The 18465-nt window shown below is 42.6% G+C and overlaps 2 protein-coding genes across 3 annotated transcripts in view; one reads left to right on the forward strand and one right to left on the reverse strand.

Annotated features, from left to right (window-relative positions):
* Nucleotides 1-13888, forward strand: part of Rpgrip1 (RPGR interacting protein 1) — a 50120-nt gene extending 36232 nt beyond the window's left edge. For both annotated transcript variants that reach the window (XM_028788475.1, XM_028788476.1), the window contains 5 exons: nt 4273-4388; nt 9649-9841; nt 11270-11354; nt 12946-13076; nt 13776-13888. In XM_028788475.1, coding sequence (XP_028644308.1) covers nt 4273-4388; nt 9649-9841; nt 11270-11354; nt 12946-13076; nt 13776-13888 — 638 coding nt within the window. The remainder of the gene's footprint in view (nt 1-4272; nt 4389-9648; nt 9842-11269; nt 11355-12945; nt 13077-13775) is intronic.
* Nucleotides 13889-14165: 277 nt separating this feature from the next.
* The window catches only part of Supt16h (SPT16 homolog, facilitates chromatin remodeling subunit), a 36748-nt gene continuing 32448 nt past the window's right edge, over nt 14166-18465 (reverse strand). The window contains exons 23-26 of the mRNA XM_028788477.1: nt 18065-18194; nt 16796-16925; nt 16261-16338; nt 14166-15543 (exon numbers count right to left, since the gene is read on the reverse strand). Coding sequence (XP_028644310.1) covers nt 15398-15543; nt 16261-16338; nt 16796-16925; nt 18065-18194 — 484 coding nt within the window. The 3' untranslated portion in view covers nt 14166-15397. The remainder of the gene's footprint in view (nt 15544-16260; nt 16339-16795; nt 16926-18064; nt 18195-18465) is intronic.

Consider the following 18465-nt stretch of genomic DNA (forward strand, 5'->3'; position numbering starts at 1 on the left):
CAGGCAGACATCAGGCAGACATCAGGCATCAGGCAGACATCAGGCAGGCAGCAGGCAGGCAGCAGACAGGCAGCAGGCAGGCATCGGCATCAGGCAGACAGGCAGACAGGCAGACAGGCAGACAGGCAGACAGGCAGACAGGCAGGCATCAGGCAGACAGGCAGACAGGCAGACAGGCACTCATCAGGTTGACAGGTAGGCAGGCATCAGGCAGCCATGCCTCAGGCAGACAGGAAGGCAGGGAGGCATCAGGCAGGCATCAGGCAGGCATAGTGCTTGAGAAGTAGCTGAGAGCTCGTATCTTGAGACACAACTATGAGGCAGCGAGAAATACCCGGGATGGCCTGAGTCTTTTGAAATCTCACAGTTGTCTCCTTTGGCATACCTCCCCAAACAAGACCATGTCTCCTAATCCTAATCTTTCCCAAGCAGTTTCACCAAGTGGAGAAGTAAGCATTCAAATGTGTGAGCCTATGAGGGCCATTGGATTCCAAACCACCACACATTGATAAACAGTGAAAACTTAGTGGTTTGTGTGTGTGTGTGTGTGTGTGTGTGTGTGTGTGTGTGTGTGTGTGTTTTTCGAGACAGGGTTTCTCTGTATAGCCCTGGTTGTCCTGGAACTCACTCTGTAGACCAGGCTGGCCTCGAACTCAGAAATCCGCCTGCCTCTGCCTCCCAAGTGCTGGGATTAAAGGTGTGCGCCACCACCGCCAGGCTGAAAACTTAGTGTTTACGCTCCTAACGTTTTCTGATAAGTGAATCAGGCCAACAAAAGGCTTGAATTCTCAAAGGGAGCTACCTCTCTATGTGTTTATCGCTACAGCTAGCTTAGTTTCTTAATATTTGTAATATATTGTCTCCCTGGAGCTTTCTAAATATTGTCTACAAAGAAATAGGAGTGGTGTTATTGGTTCACTTGTGAAATCAAGTTCCTTTTAACATAGAGCAAGGCTGGGCTGGAGAGATGGCTCCTAATTAAAAGTGCTGGCACCTTCACGGTGGCTCACAACCATCCAGAACTTCAGTCCCAGCAGATATTACACTCTTTTCTGGTCTTTGTAGATACCAGTCACATGATATATGACATATATGCAGGCTTACATCCACATGCATAAAATAATAACATTTTATTACATGTATTTTATGTATGTAAATGTTGTGTTTTCGTGTATGTCAGTGAACCTCATGGATGCCTCAGAAGTCAAAAAAGGATGTCAGGTCCCCTGGAACTGTAGTTATAGAGAGTTGTGAGCTGACACGTGGGTACTGGCAATTAAACCCAGGTCCTCTGCAAGAGCAACAAATGCCATCCCTCTAGGCCATTATTATTATTATTATTATTATTATTATTATTATTGTAAAGCAGATTATACACCACAACCAAGTAAGAATAGTTCCATAAACTCAACATTAGTTTCAAAATAGGAAATTTAGCCAGGTTTGGTGGCCTAAGTCTTTAATCCCAGCACTTCCAAGGCAGCAGCAGGTGGATCTTTATGAGTATGAGAAAAACTTTATCTACATAGGGGTTTCAGGCAGCCTAGAGCTACATATGATACCCTGTCTCAAAAACAAACAAACAAACATTGGCAATTAATTAAAGTCTAAAACCTTTGAGATCATTTCATTATTTTTAGGAAAGGCATTTTTACAAAGTCCAACTTTCATTCTTGATATAAATTCTCAGAAACTTAAGAGTAGAAGGAAATTGCTTTGAATGACTGAAGTATAACAAATGCCATAACAAACATCATATTCTGAGGTAAGACAGATTTACACTAAGACTGAAAACAGGGTGCCCACTTTTATTGCTCCTGTTGAACATTATAGTGGAGGAAGATTTTTTTTTTCAAGATGGGATTTCTCTATGTAGCTTTGGCTATCTTGGAACATGCTCTGTAGACCAGGCTAACCTTCAACTCAGAGAACTGATCGCCTCTGCCTCCAGAATGCTGGGATTAAAGGTGTGTGTTACCATGCCTGGGACAGTGGAGATTCTAACCAGTGAACCCAAAGGGGAAAAAAGTATCAAAATGACAGACTGGAAAGCAAGCAGTCCTATCTTTATTTGCAGTTGAAAAATCATGCTTCTAAGAAGTCATAAAAACAAATCTACAAAAGGAGTAGCTGGAAAGATAGCTCAGCTCAACAAAGTCTGCCTCACCAAAGTCAACTATACTTCCACACATTGACAGTGAAGTACCCAAAACTGAAATCCCAAAGATAAGTATCATAGGAAAGAATAAAATATTTAGGGATGTATTTCACAAAAAAGAATTGTAAGACCTATACAGTGAAAACTACAAAGATTCTCAGGAAGGCAGTTGAGATAACTTGGTAGGTAAAATTGCATGCTCACTAACCTGAGGACCTGAATTTGTTTGTTTGTTTGTTTGAGTGTTTCTTTTTTGTTTTTGTTTTGTTTTTTTGTTTTTTTGTTTTGTTTTTTTGTTTTTGTTTTTCGAGACAAGGTTTCTGTGTAGTCCTGGCTGTCCTGGAACTCTGTAGACCAGGCTGGCCTTGAACTCAGAAATCTGCCTGCCTCTGCCTCCCAAGTGCTGGGATTAAAGGCTTGCCACTGCCCAGTTGAGGACCTGAATTTGGTCCCTATAATCCACATAAAAGCCCAAGGAGGTGCTTTACCTCTGCAATCCTGGCACCCTACAGTGAGCTGGAGGCAAAGACAGGAGAATTAGCTGGAGGTTCTTGTATGAGTCCCTGCCTCAAAAACAAGATGGAGGTAGAGAACCAACTCCCAATAAAGAAATAAATCTTCTTTTAAAAGTTATTGGGCTGGGCGATAGTGGCACACACCTTTAATCCAAGGACTTGGTAGGCAGAGGCAGGTGGATCTCTGTGAGTTTGTGGCCAGCCTGATCTACAAAGGGAATACCAGGACAGCCAGGGCTACACAGAGAAATCCTGTCTCTGTCAAAACAAAACGTTATCAGGGATTACTTTTTAAAGCAGGATCCTCGGCTCGGGGAGTGCTACCATCCACATTTAACATAACACCTTCTCCCCCACCCCCCCCCTTCCTGGCCTTGATGGAACACACCTTTAAAACCCTCACTCCCTCACTCAGGAAGCAAAGGCTAGTGGCTTTCTGTGAGTTCGAGTCCAGCCTGGTCTACATGATTAGTTCCAGTCCAGTCAGGGTTACATAGTGAGATCCTGTCTCAACAAACAAACAAAACAACAAACAAACAAAAAACAAAAAAGGAAACTTAAACACTAGGGGCAGGAGCAGGCTTCCTATATCAGTTAATGAGGATAATCCCCCAGGGACAAGACCAGATATCCATTGCTCAGGCAATTAAAGATTCTGTCAGTTGACAATTGGCATGAACCACTGAATGTACATTTTTAAAAGAGAGGCCCCCACATAGCCCACAATTGCCTTGAACTCACTAAGTAGCTGAGGATAACCCTAAACTCCCGACTTTGCTGCCTTCACCTCCCAAGGGCTGGGATGACAGTTGTGTGCCACCATGTCTGTGTCTCTACCGCATTTTCAGTTGAAGGAGTCACAAGGTGTACCTCAGCAGAAGGGCATGTCTGCTCTACCACTCTGTCAGACAGTATGGCAGCCACGCTGTGAGTGGAGCTCAGGATGGGAGGAGTGTTAGAAGATGTCTCAGTGGTGTGACCAGTACACATTGCATTGCTTGCTTTTCCTTAGCCTTGTTGTTTTCTTCAAGCCCCTAAAGAGATTAGCCTGCCTGCCTGCCTGCTTGCTTTCTTTCATTTTTATATAAATTTTTATTTTAAAAAATTTTCTTTTATGGGTATGCATGTTAGTCTGCATGTATGTCTGTATACCACATGATACCTGGTAACCACAAAAATCAGAAGAGGGTGTTAATTTCCCCCTAGAGTTGAAGTTATAGATGGTTGAGAGATGCTCTGTCAGTTCTGGGAACTGAACTCTGAACTTCTGGAAGAACTTAACGTTCTTAACTGAACCCTCTCTCCAGCCCATACTTTTCTTTTTCTTCCTCCTCCCTCTCCCTCTCCTTTTCCTCTCCTCCTCCATCTCCCTCTTTCCCTCCACTGTCTTTGTCTCTCCTTTTTTTTTCCTGTCCATCCTTTTCTCCTCCCCTCCCCACCCACTGAAATGTACCCTGTGCTGACAGACTTCTGAATAAGTGAATCTTTGAAACACAGCATTTGATTCTGAGATAACAGTGCTCAGACCGTGGAAGAGCTGTGGGCTCTGGCTCTTGGTGTGGAATGGAGAAAGTGTGTTGAAAGCATTGTGTATTTCAGCCTTCTCCCTAGCAGACCAAGAATCCTGTGAACAAGCTTCTGAAGTCAACCAAGCACAAAGTCCCGACAGTGATGACATCATAGTGACGCCTCAGTCTCAGACCTGTCCTAAAGCTGTAAGTAACTGGGCTCTCCTCTACCTAGTGGAGAACTGGCAAGAGACGGCTAAGTGCCTGCATATGTGAGGGTCAAGAAGCCTGTTGAGAGATGCAAGTTAGGTGAAAAGAGCATTAGTGTGGACGGAGGTCTGTTGCCATGGCGATAAAAGGGTTTCCTTAGTTTGATGCAAATGACAAATGAACTCAGTGCTTCTCTTCCCTATTTGTATCCCTAGACACTCATGTCTATCACTGTGGACTTGGTAATACTCAGCTCAGTAGAGGCCTTTTTTTTTTTTTCCGGGTGAGCACACTTACTGTAGGAGATGGAAATTGTAAGAAAGGAAGAAATTAGGGGCTGGAAAGATGGCTCAGAGGTTAAGAGCACTGGCTCTTCTTCCAGAGGTCCTGATTTTGGTTCCCAGCAACTACATGGTGGTTCATAACCATCCATAATGAGACCTGGTGCCCTCTTCTGGCCTTCAGGTGTGCATGCAGGCAGAACACTGTATAAATAATAAATAAATCTAAAAAAAAGAAAAGAAAAGAAAGGAAGGAATTCTTTGTGGGATGGCTTAGACAAATGTCTTAGTTTCTGCAGTTTTCTGACCTCCTTCTTTTTCTGACAGGTTTTCTGTTGTGGTTTAAATAAGAATGGCCCCCCATAGGTCTGCATGTCAGAAGAGGCCATCAGATCTTATTATAGGTGGTTGTGAACCACCATGTAGTTGCTGGGAAGTGAACTCGAGACCTCTGGGAGACTAGTCTTAGCCTCTGAGATATCTTTCCAGCCCAGTCCACAAATTTGAGCTAAGCATGTCCCAATCCATCCCTGAACTTGCCTTCTGGTCTATCAGCAGAGAGGGCCTACTGGAGGGGAAAAAAAATCCCACCAGGCCTTTATTTTAAGCTGCTGGGCTTTAAAAAGAAATACAAGCATTTAATGGGGACTTGCTTACAGTTTCGGAGCATCGGTTCATGAACACTAGGTGGGGAGCATGGCAGCAGGCTTGTATGCATGGTATTGGAGAAGTAGCTGAGAACTCACACCTGGTCCACATGTTTCAGGCCGGGAGAGACCAATACTGGGCTTGGCATAGGCTTTTGAAACCTCAAAGTCCACCTCCAGTGACACACCTCCTCCAATAAGGCCATACTTCCTAAACATTCCTAAACTGAGGACCAAGCATTCAAACCTATGAGCCTATGGGGCCATCCTCATTCAAACCACATTCCACTCTCTGGTCCCCACAAGTTTGTAGCCATATCTTAATGCAAAGGTGCATTTAGTACAACTTCAAAAGTCCCCATAGTCTATCATGTCTCAACACTGTTTCAAAGTCCAAGGTCTCTTATAAGACTCAAGGCAATTTCTAACTATGTCTCCCTGTAAAAGTAAAAAGCAAATTACATACTTCCAACATACAATGTCACAGTATACACATTGTCATTACAGAAGGGAGGGAAGGAGGCTCAGTAAGGAAATACTGGACCAAAACAAGCCAAACATAGCAAGGCAGACTCCAAATTCTGTATTTCTATGATTGATGTCAAAGGGCTGATTAGACATCTCCCCACATTTCTCAGGCTTTCTAGTTTTGTTGCTGGAAACACTGCTATGCTCTCTTGTGCTGACTTTACACCTTGTCTGCAGCTCTCCTTGGCTCAGGTGTCCCATGACTGTGGCATTTTGGGGTCTCCAGGAGAACCCAGGTTTCCCCTTGAAAGTGTCACATAATGGCCTCTCTGGGCCTTGATGCAGGGACTCCTCTGACACATGCCTGGCCTCAGCATCTCTCCTTAGCCATAGTGGAAGATTCCACAACCCCTTTTCTGTACCCTTCTGGACTCTAAATCCAGAACCACGTGAGTGAAGCTGCCAAGTTCTTGATGCTAGGTTTTTGACTCAGACCAAGAGGATGAAAAAGAACTTTACCATCTTGGAGCTTTGGCATTTTTACTAGCTAACTGTAGCTCATCTCCCTATCTGTCTGTCTATTAAGTAAGGATCTGCTAACTCCTAGTCCTTCAACACTTTTTTTCACAACCTTCCGCCATTTTTCCTGGCTGGATATAAGAGGGAAAGGAGGAGGACAGTTAAGAGCAAGGCCACAGGAAACAGGCAGTAAACATTCAATGAGAAATGAAGGGCTGGAGGGATACCTTAGTTGATAGACTTCTTACCCAGAATGTATCAGGTCCTGGTGGTGGTGCATGCCTGTGATCCTAGCACTTGAAAGATGGAGGTAGAAGGATCAAGGTCATCCTTACTACATAAGGAGTTCAAGGCCAACCTGGGAAATGATAACCTTTATGCTAAAGATAAGGAGGTCAAATAAGTGATTTGAGTACTAGGCTGGATAGATGTGTAAATATGTGAAAAATATAAAGTACACTTACTTATTTATTGTGTGCACACGAGTGTGCATGCCACTATGTGTGTGCATATCAGAATACAACCTGGGGTTGGGAGCTCTTTCTCCACCACATATGTCCTAGGGATTGAACTCAGATCACCTGGCAGCTAGCACCTTCCTTTATCTGCTGAGTCACCTCACTGTCCCATACCACCACCTTTTTTTTGTAGGAAGCAGAGGGGAGTTGTTAAGAACATCGGTTTATGAAATGCAATATAAGTATCAGACTGGATAAGGAGAATACTGGAACATTGGAGATATTGGGTATTGCACACACGAGTGCATACATACATACACACATACATATATATACATATACATACATACATACATACACATACATACATACATAATACATACATACACATACATACATATGTCAAAAACATCCATATACATAAAGAGAGTGTTCGGGGAAATAGTACAGTGGTAGAACACCAGCTGCATCCATGAGTTCCCTGGGTCTAGTTAGTAATACTGCAAGAACAGGCCTGGGGTTGTAGTTCAGTGGTAGAACGTTAGCCTAGCAAGTAAAAGGCCCTTCACTGAATTCCAAGTACTGCTAACAGTGTTGCCTGTATGTTGTGCCTAGTACTCTCCTATACGTTCAGAGTTTCAAGAAACAAGCCTTACTTTCCTGAGTGCCCTGCACTCCCATAGTCTGTTCTTTCATCCTAAGCCTCCCCTTCCAGTCCTTCCCATTATGCTCTGTTCTGTTGTCTTGTTGCTGTCATAAATGCACCATCTTTTAGAAGCATAGGTTAACACATCAGTGTTTTCACACTTTCAGAATGTATTGTTTTGTTTTGCTTTGTTTTTTTGAGACAGAGTTTCTCTGTGGATCAGCCCTCAAATTCACAAAGATCCACTTTCCTGAGTGCTGGGATTTAAAGGTGCACTACCATCACCTAGCAAGCACAGATTCTTTTATCTCAGTGTTGATTATTGACGTCAATTCTAAAATCACACATTGCCATTGCACATTGCTTTAAAGACTGTAGAGGGTGAAGAGGCTACAACAAAATTCAAGAGACTTCCGATGCAAATAGAGCTTCTGTGATCACAAGATGGCAAAGCCACTAGGGGTCTTTGGACATGCACTGCAGGTACTGTTGTAGAATCAGGCTGCACTGTTGAACTGCAAGGAGTGAGGAGGACAGGCAGATGGATGGGTGACAGGTTCAGATGGGTGAACCGGATGGGCTGACAGCAATTTTTTTTTTTGGTTTTTCGAGACAGGGTTTCTCTGTGTAGCCCAGGCTGTCCTGGAACTCACTCTGTAGACCAGGCTGGCCTCGAACTCAGAAATCCGCCTGCCTCTGCCTCCCAAGTGCTGGGACTAAAGGCGTGCGCCACCCTGCCTGGCTTTTTTTTTGGTTTTTCGGGGCTGACAACAATTAAAGTAGATTGCTTGCTTACAGCAGGGACTGAGCCAAGCTGAAGCCCTTGGGACTGTTGAGGGTTCTTCACCCGCCAGGACTGTCAGGTGACAGATGGGGCTTGTCTTTCCTTTATGGTACACAGATGAGAGTCATGTTTCCTCAGTCTGGAATCTCTGATACATCCTCCAGCTTGGTCTCATGATATGTTTTTAATATGTCCATGTGCTTCTAGAGACTCAGTTTGCCCTGATAAATTTACAGGGTGGTTTCCCTTCTATGAATAGGAATTGCTTATCAGTCTGTGATATGTGGGTAGTACTGGACAGATGGTACCAGTCACATGTCCATCCAGGTGCACAGTTGTTCTTCAACCTCAAAATGGAGTCTCTCAGGGCAAGGGCTTGCTTGCTTGAACAATCAGTTTTACATAGTATGGAGACACTTAGAGTGGGACACAGGCTGATCTCAATAATCAATAACTCTGTTCTTTTCTGTTGATCTTGCTCTACTGCATTCCATTACGTTGGTTTGTTTTTTTTTTTTTTTTAAGGTTTTATTTTATGTGAAGGTCCTTTGCCTACACATATGTCCACGCACCACATGTTTGCTTGGTGCCATTGGAGGCCTGAAGTGGGAGCCAGGTCCCCTGGAACTGGAGTTACAAGTAATTATGAGCCACCATGTGGGGGCTGGGCATCTAAACTAGGTCCTCTGGAAGAACAGCCAATGCTCTTGACCCCAGAACTGTCTCCTTCCATCTATCTTATCTTATTCTTTCATTTTAAAAAGTGCTAGTAAAAAAAAAACAGACAGACAAAACAAACAGAAGCCAATGGTTTCCTCATGTGGGCTGAGAAGAAAACTGCAAGCAGGTCATTTTGCAAAAGCAGCCCAGCCACTGGTGGTAGCATTGCTCATCTTTAATCCCAGCACTCGGGAGGCAGAGGCAGGCACATCTCTGAGTCTGAGGCCAGCCTCACCTACAGAGCAAGTTCCAGGACAGCCAGGACTACAGAGAAACCCTGTCTCAAAAAACCAAACCAAATCAACCAACCAACCAAAAAATTCCAAACTCCAAAATACAGAAGAACAAAAACAAGAAACAAACACCCAAAAAAAGAACCTAACCCCTCCCCCCCAACAACCAACCACCACTCCACCCACCCCTCACCCCCAATCTTACTACATAGTCCAAGCTAGTCTTGAACTCGGGCTCTTCCCCAGTGAACCACTGCTCCCAGCTTCTTCATTGTTTGTGGAAATAGCCAGGAAAGGCTGGCCTGGGAATTGACTCAGTAGAAGACAGCCTGGATTCTCCAATTTTCCAGTGACTCTGTGGCTATTCAGTCAAGTTGTCTGTTGGTAACCAGTTTGCCTTCAAATTGTTGGTAAACAATTTGCTAGAGTGTGCCGTGATGAGCATACTGTGTTAACACTGCAGCCTCATTAGTCTTTAGGAAATCAGTATTTCCATTTCAGGATTCAGAGAAGATATGCATTGAAATAGTCTCCCTGGCCTTCTGCCCTGAGGCTGCTGTCATGTCGGACGAGAGTATCCAGCAGGTCTATGTGGAGTACAAATTCTGTGATCTGCCTCTGTCGGAGACAGAGACTCCAATGTCCCTGAGGAAACCAAGGGCAGGCGAAGAAATCCACTTCCACTTTAGCAAGGGTGAGCTCTCCTGCATGGTGCGTGGGCAGGGGAGGCAAGCGGACATTTAGTTGGGATTAGATCTACTCACCACCAATGGAGGTGAAGCCAACCACTTCCTCTAGTGACCATATTTAAAATTTCCCTAACTGGTATATGCATATAGTTTAAAAATATCAGGGAAGGCTAAAACATAGAATTTAACTAAGCAGTTATTTCTTTTAGTTTTTCTTCAAATCACTCTTTCTGACCCTACCCCATGACGGAATTGTTAAGGGCTTTTTAACTTTTTTCAGCTATTTTAAAAAATTACTCATATATCCAAATAATGTTTCCACTGTAATTCTATGATTCACTAATTGTAGCTGTTCCTATCTTGGATAAAAATTTTAAGCCACGTTCACTCCCACACAATTGAACCATAACTTTATTTCATATTTCTGTTAGTCTAAAATATATAAATATTAACTCTTGTAGTGCTAAGTACCTTCACTTCCTTCATTTCTCTTCCCCTGACGTCTTCAGCCTGCCTCTGCCTCTAGAATGCTAGGATTAAAGGCATATGCCACCGCACCTAGCTTGGTTTCTTTTTTCTTTTAAAAAAGATTTTATTTACTTACGTTATGTATATAATAACTACACTGTTTTTGTCTTCAGACATACCAGAAGAGGGCATTGGATCCCATTACAGATGGTTGTGAGTCACCACGTGGTTGCTGGGAATTGAATTCAGGACCTCTGGAAGAGCAGTCAGTGCTCTTAACCGAAGAGCCATCTCTCCAGCTTCCCCTCCCCTTCTTAGTTTCTTATTTTAATAGATGTTTTCAGTAACTTTAGCTTTCTCAGGAAGAGATATTGGAAGTAAATAAGTATTTTTGGAGCCAAGCATGAAGTATTTTTCTATCCTATTTTGATAAGAGGCAGGCAGTCACAGATACAGATGCTTTTAGCTATTTTCTTTTGAAAATTTATTTCACATACATAAGTATTTTTCCAACACGTATGTCTGTACAGCACATGCAGAGGCTGCAGAAGTCAGAGGTGTCAACCGCCATGGAAATGAAGTTAGTTGTCATGCGAGTGCTGGAAATTGAACCTGTAGCCCTGGCTGTCCTAGAATTCACTACATAGACCAGTCTAGCCTCCAGCTCGGTTATGTCTAGCTCTGCTTAACACTTGCTGGGATTAAAGGCTTACACCACTACAACCAGCTCTATTTTAGCTATTTTCAGTAAAACCTTGTAAAACCGGGTAACCAGCTTGTAGACCTTTGAGGATGTCTATTTTGCATCACTGTTGGATAGTCATGGGAGTCCTGAATGCAAATAGCAACAGTAGCCTTTTGTTGGTTTCCTGAAAATTCTGAGGACTGAACCTTGTGTACACAAGGCAAACACTAACACTGAGCATCCGTTTTATGTGCTTTTCTTTTACCTTCCTTTCATACAGTGATAGACCTGGACCCAGTGGAGCAACAAAGTCGAAGGCAGTTTTTGTTTGCCATGCTACATGCTCAAGATTCTGATGAGGGACGGTAAGCCTCTGCTTTTCATATTGACAATGCAGATAATCAAGCTTGATTTACAAAGCTTGATTTGAGTTTAGTTGTGCTTATGCTATTTTAATAATTTTTCTTTTGAGGAATCTCTCATCTACTTGAGTCAACTTCATATGTCTGACTGCCTAACCAGTTATTTTAGGTTTAGTGCCTGTTTCGCCTGTGGCCGAGACTTGTGTGGGTGACATCAGCAACTTGACTCCTACATGGGGTAGACAGAACATTTGGACATTCTAAGGTTACTCAGCTAATTTCTCACATATATGGAAGTATTGCTGGCACACCAATACTATGCCATTGTAATACCCATCTCATTTTTTTAAATGCTCATTTTTAAAAATACTTAAAAAACATCAATTTATAAAACTTGTATTTATGTGTATCGGTGTTTGTTTGCATCTGTTTACTTCTTTTGGTTTTTTAAAAAACATTGCTTTCCTTTTTTTTCTAGAGGCAATCTGTGTCATGTTAGATTTCAGTTGACTTACCAGATGGTGTACCAGTGTGGTGTAGTAGACAGCACTCTGTCAGAGCTAGTTTGGAATCCCAATTCCTACTTTCAAACTTTGAGGGTTTTGCAATGTTACTTGAATGCTCTTGTATGAGTGACACACAACACTTCATCTTGTCTCTAACCCACAATAATGCCAGTAACCTGGCTTTCTGTAGATTTAGGGACTGACTGGAATCAGCACCTTTCTCAGTGCCGAGGCTACCAAGAGTGAGTGCTGATCTGCACTGGGTAGGGGATGTTCTCTCAGACCCTTCCAGTGGAATCCTGGAGCTGAGCTTTCAGAGCTTGAGTTTTTAGCTCTATTCCTGTTGTCTCATCACAATGAACACCACTTGGTCTTCAAAGATTTATGGAGAGGTGGCACCTACTTGCACGTGGGCGGTGGACACAGGAGGCCAGTCATAGATGACGTAATGAGTTACAAGCCAGACTGAGTTACATGAGATTGTCTCAGAAAGTATCAAAGAGTAATGGCTGAAAGTGCTTGCTTCCAAGTCTGATGACTTGAATTCAATCCCCAGGACACACAAAACAGAAGTAGACAACCAACTCCAACTTCTATGGGTACTCAACCCTTTCCCAAACTGATTCCTGACTTTTGCTCTTATTCCCTTAGAAAGTTGAGGGGGAGGGATTTGGATGCAGGAAAAACAATATTTGTGATTACTTTTCAAAAGAATTTTTATTTTTACTTTATGTATAAATGTGTTGGGCTTCCATGTACATCTGTATACACAGACTAGAGTTATAGATGGGACTAGAGTTATAGATGGTTGTGTACCATCAGCTGGGTGTTGGGAGTCAAACTAGGACCTCTGGAAGAGCAGTCAGTGCTCTTAATCCATCAGCCATCTCTCCAAATTCCACAATTACCTGTGAGAGTTTTCACTGTGTATCTCTGGAACTCTCTATGTAGAGCAGGCTGGCCTCAAACGTAAGACATCTAGCTGTTTCTACCTGTTTCTGAGTGCTGGGATTAAAGGTGTGCATGACTTTAGTAAGGAGCTAATAAGCAAGCACTGAGTTAAAGGATTTATGTTTATCTGTTTTCAGTTTAAAGTTTACAGTGGTGAGTGATCCCCTGGATGAAGAAAAAAAAGAATGTCAAGATATAGGCTATGCATACCTTGAACTGTGGCAGATATTTCAATCTGGAAAAGACATCCTAGAGCAAGAACTAGAGAGTGAGTAATAAAATTTTATATTTAGTTCTACTTATTCATAGAGAAAATAGCCCACTTGTGTAACTTGTTGACGATTATCTGTGAAGCTGATGGGACAAATACCTCTGAAGTCTTCCCGACAGCTTTATGTATTTCACTCTGGACTATATCTAGGGTTGTCTAGATTTGATGTAATGTATACACACATATAAATGTCAGGGGACAACCCATTGGAGTTAGTTTCTTTTTGCCTTTCACCATGTAGATTCTGTGGACTGATAGCCCCAGCTTGTCAGCAAGTATCTTCATCCACTGAGCCATCTGGCTAGCCCTAAAAGTCCTTTTTAATCCTCTATTCTGGTCACATGCTCCTTTTATCTCCAAAGCACCTTACCCTTTTCTTCATGTGTGTATACCACATTGTAACAGTTTCACTGTCTTATGAAAGTAGCTCCAAGATGACAAGCACTAGATAGAAGAGTATAAACAGCTGGGCGGTGTCAGCATATGCCTTTAGTCCCAGGACTTGGGAGGCAGAAGCAAGATCTCTGTGAATTTGAGGAGGCCAGCCTGGTCTATACAGTGAGTTATGGGCCAGCCAGGGCCAGAATGAGACCCTGACACACACACACACACACACACACACACACACAAACAAACAAACATACTCGTGTAAATGGAACACTTGCTGATGCCTAACTGTCTTACCCTTGTCCACAGTTGTGAGCCCTGGAAACCAGGCCATCCAAATTGGAAGACTGAAGGTTTCCCTCCAAGCAGCTGCTGCCCTCCATGGCATTTATAAGGAGATGACTGAAGATCTGTTTTCATGAAAGAACAAGTTCTACTCCACTCTTCAATTGAGGGAAATACAGTCGAAATGTCTTATAAAATAACATGCTATGCCATAAATCTAGTCTCCTGTGCTATCTTGCTATCTGTTTCTCAAACTAATGACGAGGCTTACAACCATCAGTGAACTTTTATGGTACTAGTTGGAGACAAAGGCATTTTCTTCTAACACCTTAACACTTTAGTAGGCAAGATTTGACTTCAGAAACTGCAAAGAAATGGTCATAAAAGACAAGTTTACAAAAAAAACAAAACAAAACAAAAAAAAATCCCAGTTTATTTATCTTTTAGTTCTTCCAAAATTCAAAATATCAAGTCCTACTGCTAAGGAGAGAAAACAAACAAACATAAAATCTGAGAAGCCCCTTCTCATAAAGTCACAGAACAGAGGCGGCGAAGTGGGACAGGTGGATGCAGAGAACCTGCAGGGGAGGATGGCAAGATAGAGCCCCCCAGTATTTCAAAGCTGGTCATCAGAAGCAACCGACAGGACACTGCAGAGACAGTAAAGGGAGGGGCAGCAGAGACCAGCCTTGTGCGTGTGGCTTTCTTCCCTCTTCTCTTCTTGTCAAGATATTCTAGGCCAAGACATGATTTACTCTTTGAGATCCGTGTTGACTCCTTTAAGCCTCCCTCTAGATTTCATCTGCAGTATACGAAGCATGGCCATTCTTCTTTAGATGTATCAGAAGAGACAGTGGTAATTTGTGTTCGAGCACTGTACTACATATGGACTTGTAAGGAGGAAAAACGCCACGGAGTGTCAGTGTTTGTCTTCCAATGCAGCAAAAACACCCCAGAATGTGTACGAGGGAAGAAACCAAAAACTTAAGACCAGACACCAGCCCACTCTGCCTTTAGCTCAGCTGTGTCTATCACAATTATCAGCAAAGCCCAAGAATCTTCTGCGAACTTCAGATCTGGAACTGATAAAGGGATGGATGGAGGACTGACTCTGGGCCAGAACCATGCTTCGGTTAAGTATGGTAACTCAAGCCTGTAGCCCCAGTACTTAGGAGGCAGAGCAAGAGGATCACACATTTGAGGCTAGCCTGGTTTACAGCAACTTCAAGGTCAGCCATGGCTGCATAGCAAGACTGTCTCAAAAAGCCAGGAAAAATAAAAAATGTAAAGAAAAAAGAATCATAGTGGAAATAGTTAGTGGTCAGCTTATACCACTGTCTTGGTAATTCAGCTTTGAGACACCAAAGGTAAGTTGTCAGAAGAAAAGAGCAAATGGTATCAACAGTGGGAGGAGCCTCCTGCCCTTCAACACTGCCTCCCTTGCCAGCCATCTGATCGGGGCCACTGGCACATGTCCTGGTGGGCCTGGAATTTCCCCGAGTAGCTTGGTCCGCACAAATGGCCCCTAAACCCATAAACACAAACGGCAAAACTTCAATGAAACCAAAAGGAAAAACAGTTTCTATGTCATGTCATTTTAGGAGTTGTCTGCAGAAAGAATGGAGCATAAAACCCCAAGGTTCATATTACTTTCTCTTTTTCTTCGGGGGTGCAGAGCTGTGTCTGGAACCACGGTTAGAGCCACGGCCTGAACTATGTACAGATGCCTTCCTCTTCCGGCTCATACTTCGGCTCTGTTCTTCTTCCTCCTCATAACGGCTTTCACGGTCCGCTAAGCAGAAGGCAGAGTGATTCATTAGCTTAAGATACCTGCTGTTCATGGATAGTATGAGCCAATGTGTCAGTTAATCTTCACTTTGTCAGTTACTAGTTACCTGACCTAAACAAGCTTATTTACAAGGAGAATAAAAAGGCTACCTGGCCATACTGGTACATATCAAAAGCTTAAAGAGACAGACTCAAGCCTACCTGTAGCCTAGGTAGCCTAGGTAGGGCACATTCTAGATCTTTCTTCTTTGCTTAAGTTGTACCTGTGACTTAGGTTTTTTACATATATTTATGTTGTGTGTGTGTGTGCATGTGTGTGTGTGTGTGTGTGTTGGGGGAGCACATAGAGCAGAGGCTGAAATTAGCTCAACTGCTCTACATCTTATGAGACAGGGTTTAGACTGAACTCAGACCCTCTAATATGGTTAGACTGCATGCAAGGATCCCCAATGATCCTCCTATCTTTGCCTCTCCAGCACTGGACTTATAGGCATGCAATGAATGCTGTGCCCGGTTTTTATGTTTTTATGTGAGGTCTCTACAGATACAAATACAGACTTTAAGCTCTAATGGTAATCACTTAACAACTGAGCAATCTCCCCAACCTCGTCCCCAAACAGGTTCATTGGCTTAAACATTAAAACAAAGAATTGTGTTAGAAATTCACACATAAATAAATGAAAAAAATAAGTCACTTAAAACAACAAAATTTTCAAATAACCTTTTCGTGCTTCTTCTTCTAGCTCATCCCAGTCCTTCCCGCTTTCTTCTTCACTCCCCAGAGACTCCTTAGAATAGTCTGGAAAAATATTGATCACACATTAGTCATGCAGAAATAAAAACAGAATGTAGAACATTTTCCTTTTTAAAAAGGAGTCTCCAGGAATGATAATCCATTAGGAAGCCACAATATGTGTTTTTTCCTTTAAAATTAATTTCCTACGTGTACAGGTGCACTAGCCTGTACATGTGGAGGCCTGAGGCTGTTTGATGCCCCTCTTCTTATCTTGTTCCCTTCAAATGAGGCCTCTCAAGTGAGCCTGAAGCTGTGGGGTTTTTTTTACTGGCTAGGTTGGTGGCCTGTAAATACCCATGGTCCTCCTGTCTCTATCCCTGACTTTGCCATACCCTAATGCTGTTACAAGCAAGCTTGGCTGGCTTTTTACATACATGCAGAGAATTCAAACTCAGCATCAGTAACATCAAGTGCTATTACGCACTGAGCCATTCCACCAGTCCAACACATACTCTCTAACCTGATTCTTCAGCTTCTGATGAATAATCTTCATCACTGTCCTCTTCTTCCTCTTCATAGTCATCCTCAGAAGGATTGAAAGTCTCATCTTCAATTTCAGACTCAGAGTCCCCGTCCTCAGCATCACTCCCCTGGTGAAGCACAGAAAGCGTAAGACTTGTTCACTACTTTTCTCATAGTAACATTATTAACAAATTAATTCAATGTACTTGGCACATTAGCATTTCATATATAAAACCCAGAAAGTTGAATGACGAAGTGATAAAGGATTTGTCTTAAAATTACACTTTAAGGTACAATTATTAGATTCTAGAACAGCCAATTCTCTTTTTGTCTGCAGAAATTAATGAAATAAACACACTTTGTATTAATGCATTATGCCAAAGTAGGAGCTCTATTTTTTAAAAAGTTTAAAAAAAAATTTTTTTTTGAGACAGGGTCTCACTATGTAGTCCTGGCTTCAGACTGGCTACATAGACCAGGCTGTTCTTGAACTTACAGAGATCTCCTTGGTTCTGTCTCCTGAAGGATGTAATTAAAGGTGTACGTTACCAAACCTGGTGACTTTTTATTTACTTGTTTTTTTTAAAAGGTTCACTTAAAAAAATATTTTATGTGCATGATGTTTTGTCTGCATGTATGTCTGTGTGAGAGTGCTGGTTCCTGGAATCACAGACAGTTGTGAGCTGCCATGTGGGTGCTGGGAATCGATTCTAGGTCCTCTGGAAGAGTAGTCAGTGTTCTTAACTGCTGAGCCATCTTTTCAGCCACTAAAGGTTCATTTCTTTTCATTTTATGTGATTGGGTGTTTTGTCTGCATGTATGGCTGGCTGTGCACCAGGTGTGGCAGTGCTGGGGGAAAATAGAAGAGGGCTTCAAATCCTCTGGAACTGTAGTTCAATAGTTGTGAGCTGCCATGTAGGTGCTAGGAATTGAACTCAAGTCCTCTGGAGGATTAGGCAGTACTGAGTCATCTCTTCAGCCTCAGGAGGACTATTCAGTATGACTCAATCCATCACCTCCCAACAGTAAGAAACTCTGTGAGGAATATGTGCAGTGACTACCAATTCCCAATGAATTCATCTTTTACCTGCAAAACGAACCTAGAGAAACAAGAATACTAAGTTTTTTTTTGTTTTCTTTTTAGCTTCTCTCTACTTGTCAGGTTCTTTATGTGCTACATATAGATGTCATTCTCTTAAGTGCCTAAATGACATTAGGCAACACTACATACCTAAATAAAAAAGAAACCCCACATTCACGCACGCACCTCACCCTCAGGTTCCAGGAAAGACCAGCCACCTTGTTCAAAGAAACCCTCGGGGTCATCAACAATGGTCTTCATGATTTTAGTCCAGTTGAGGGACTGAACTCCTTCTGTGTACTTTAGGTCACAGGAACTAAAATGACATAACAAAATCCAAATCAAACTTCTGTGTTTTCTGACAATGTAAACTGTCATGACCATTAGCTTGCACTGGGCATGCCTCAAATGGCTGTTATTTGAATTCCCAGAGCATTGATTCTTATGTTAGAAAAGCATCACAACCCACATAAGCTTTGTCCCTCAAACAATTTTCATCCTTTCTCCCTCTTCTGCACCAATGCACCTGTTCTTTTGTCTCTGTATGACTCACCCAGGCTCCCTCATCCCTCACTGATACCATCTTA

The sequence above is a fragment of the Grammomys surdaster genome, unplaced genomic scaffold (genome assembly GCF_004785775.1).
Source record: "Grammomys surdaster isolate TR1022 unplaced genomic scaffold, NIH_TR_1.0 125750, whole genome shotgun sequence".
In the NCBI taxonomy this organism is placed as follows: Eukaryota; Metazoa; Chordata; class Mammalia; order Rodentia; family Muridae; genus Grammomys; species Grammomys surdaster.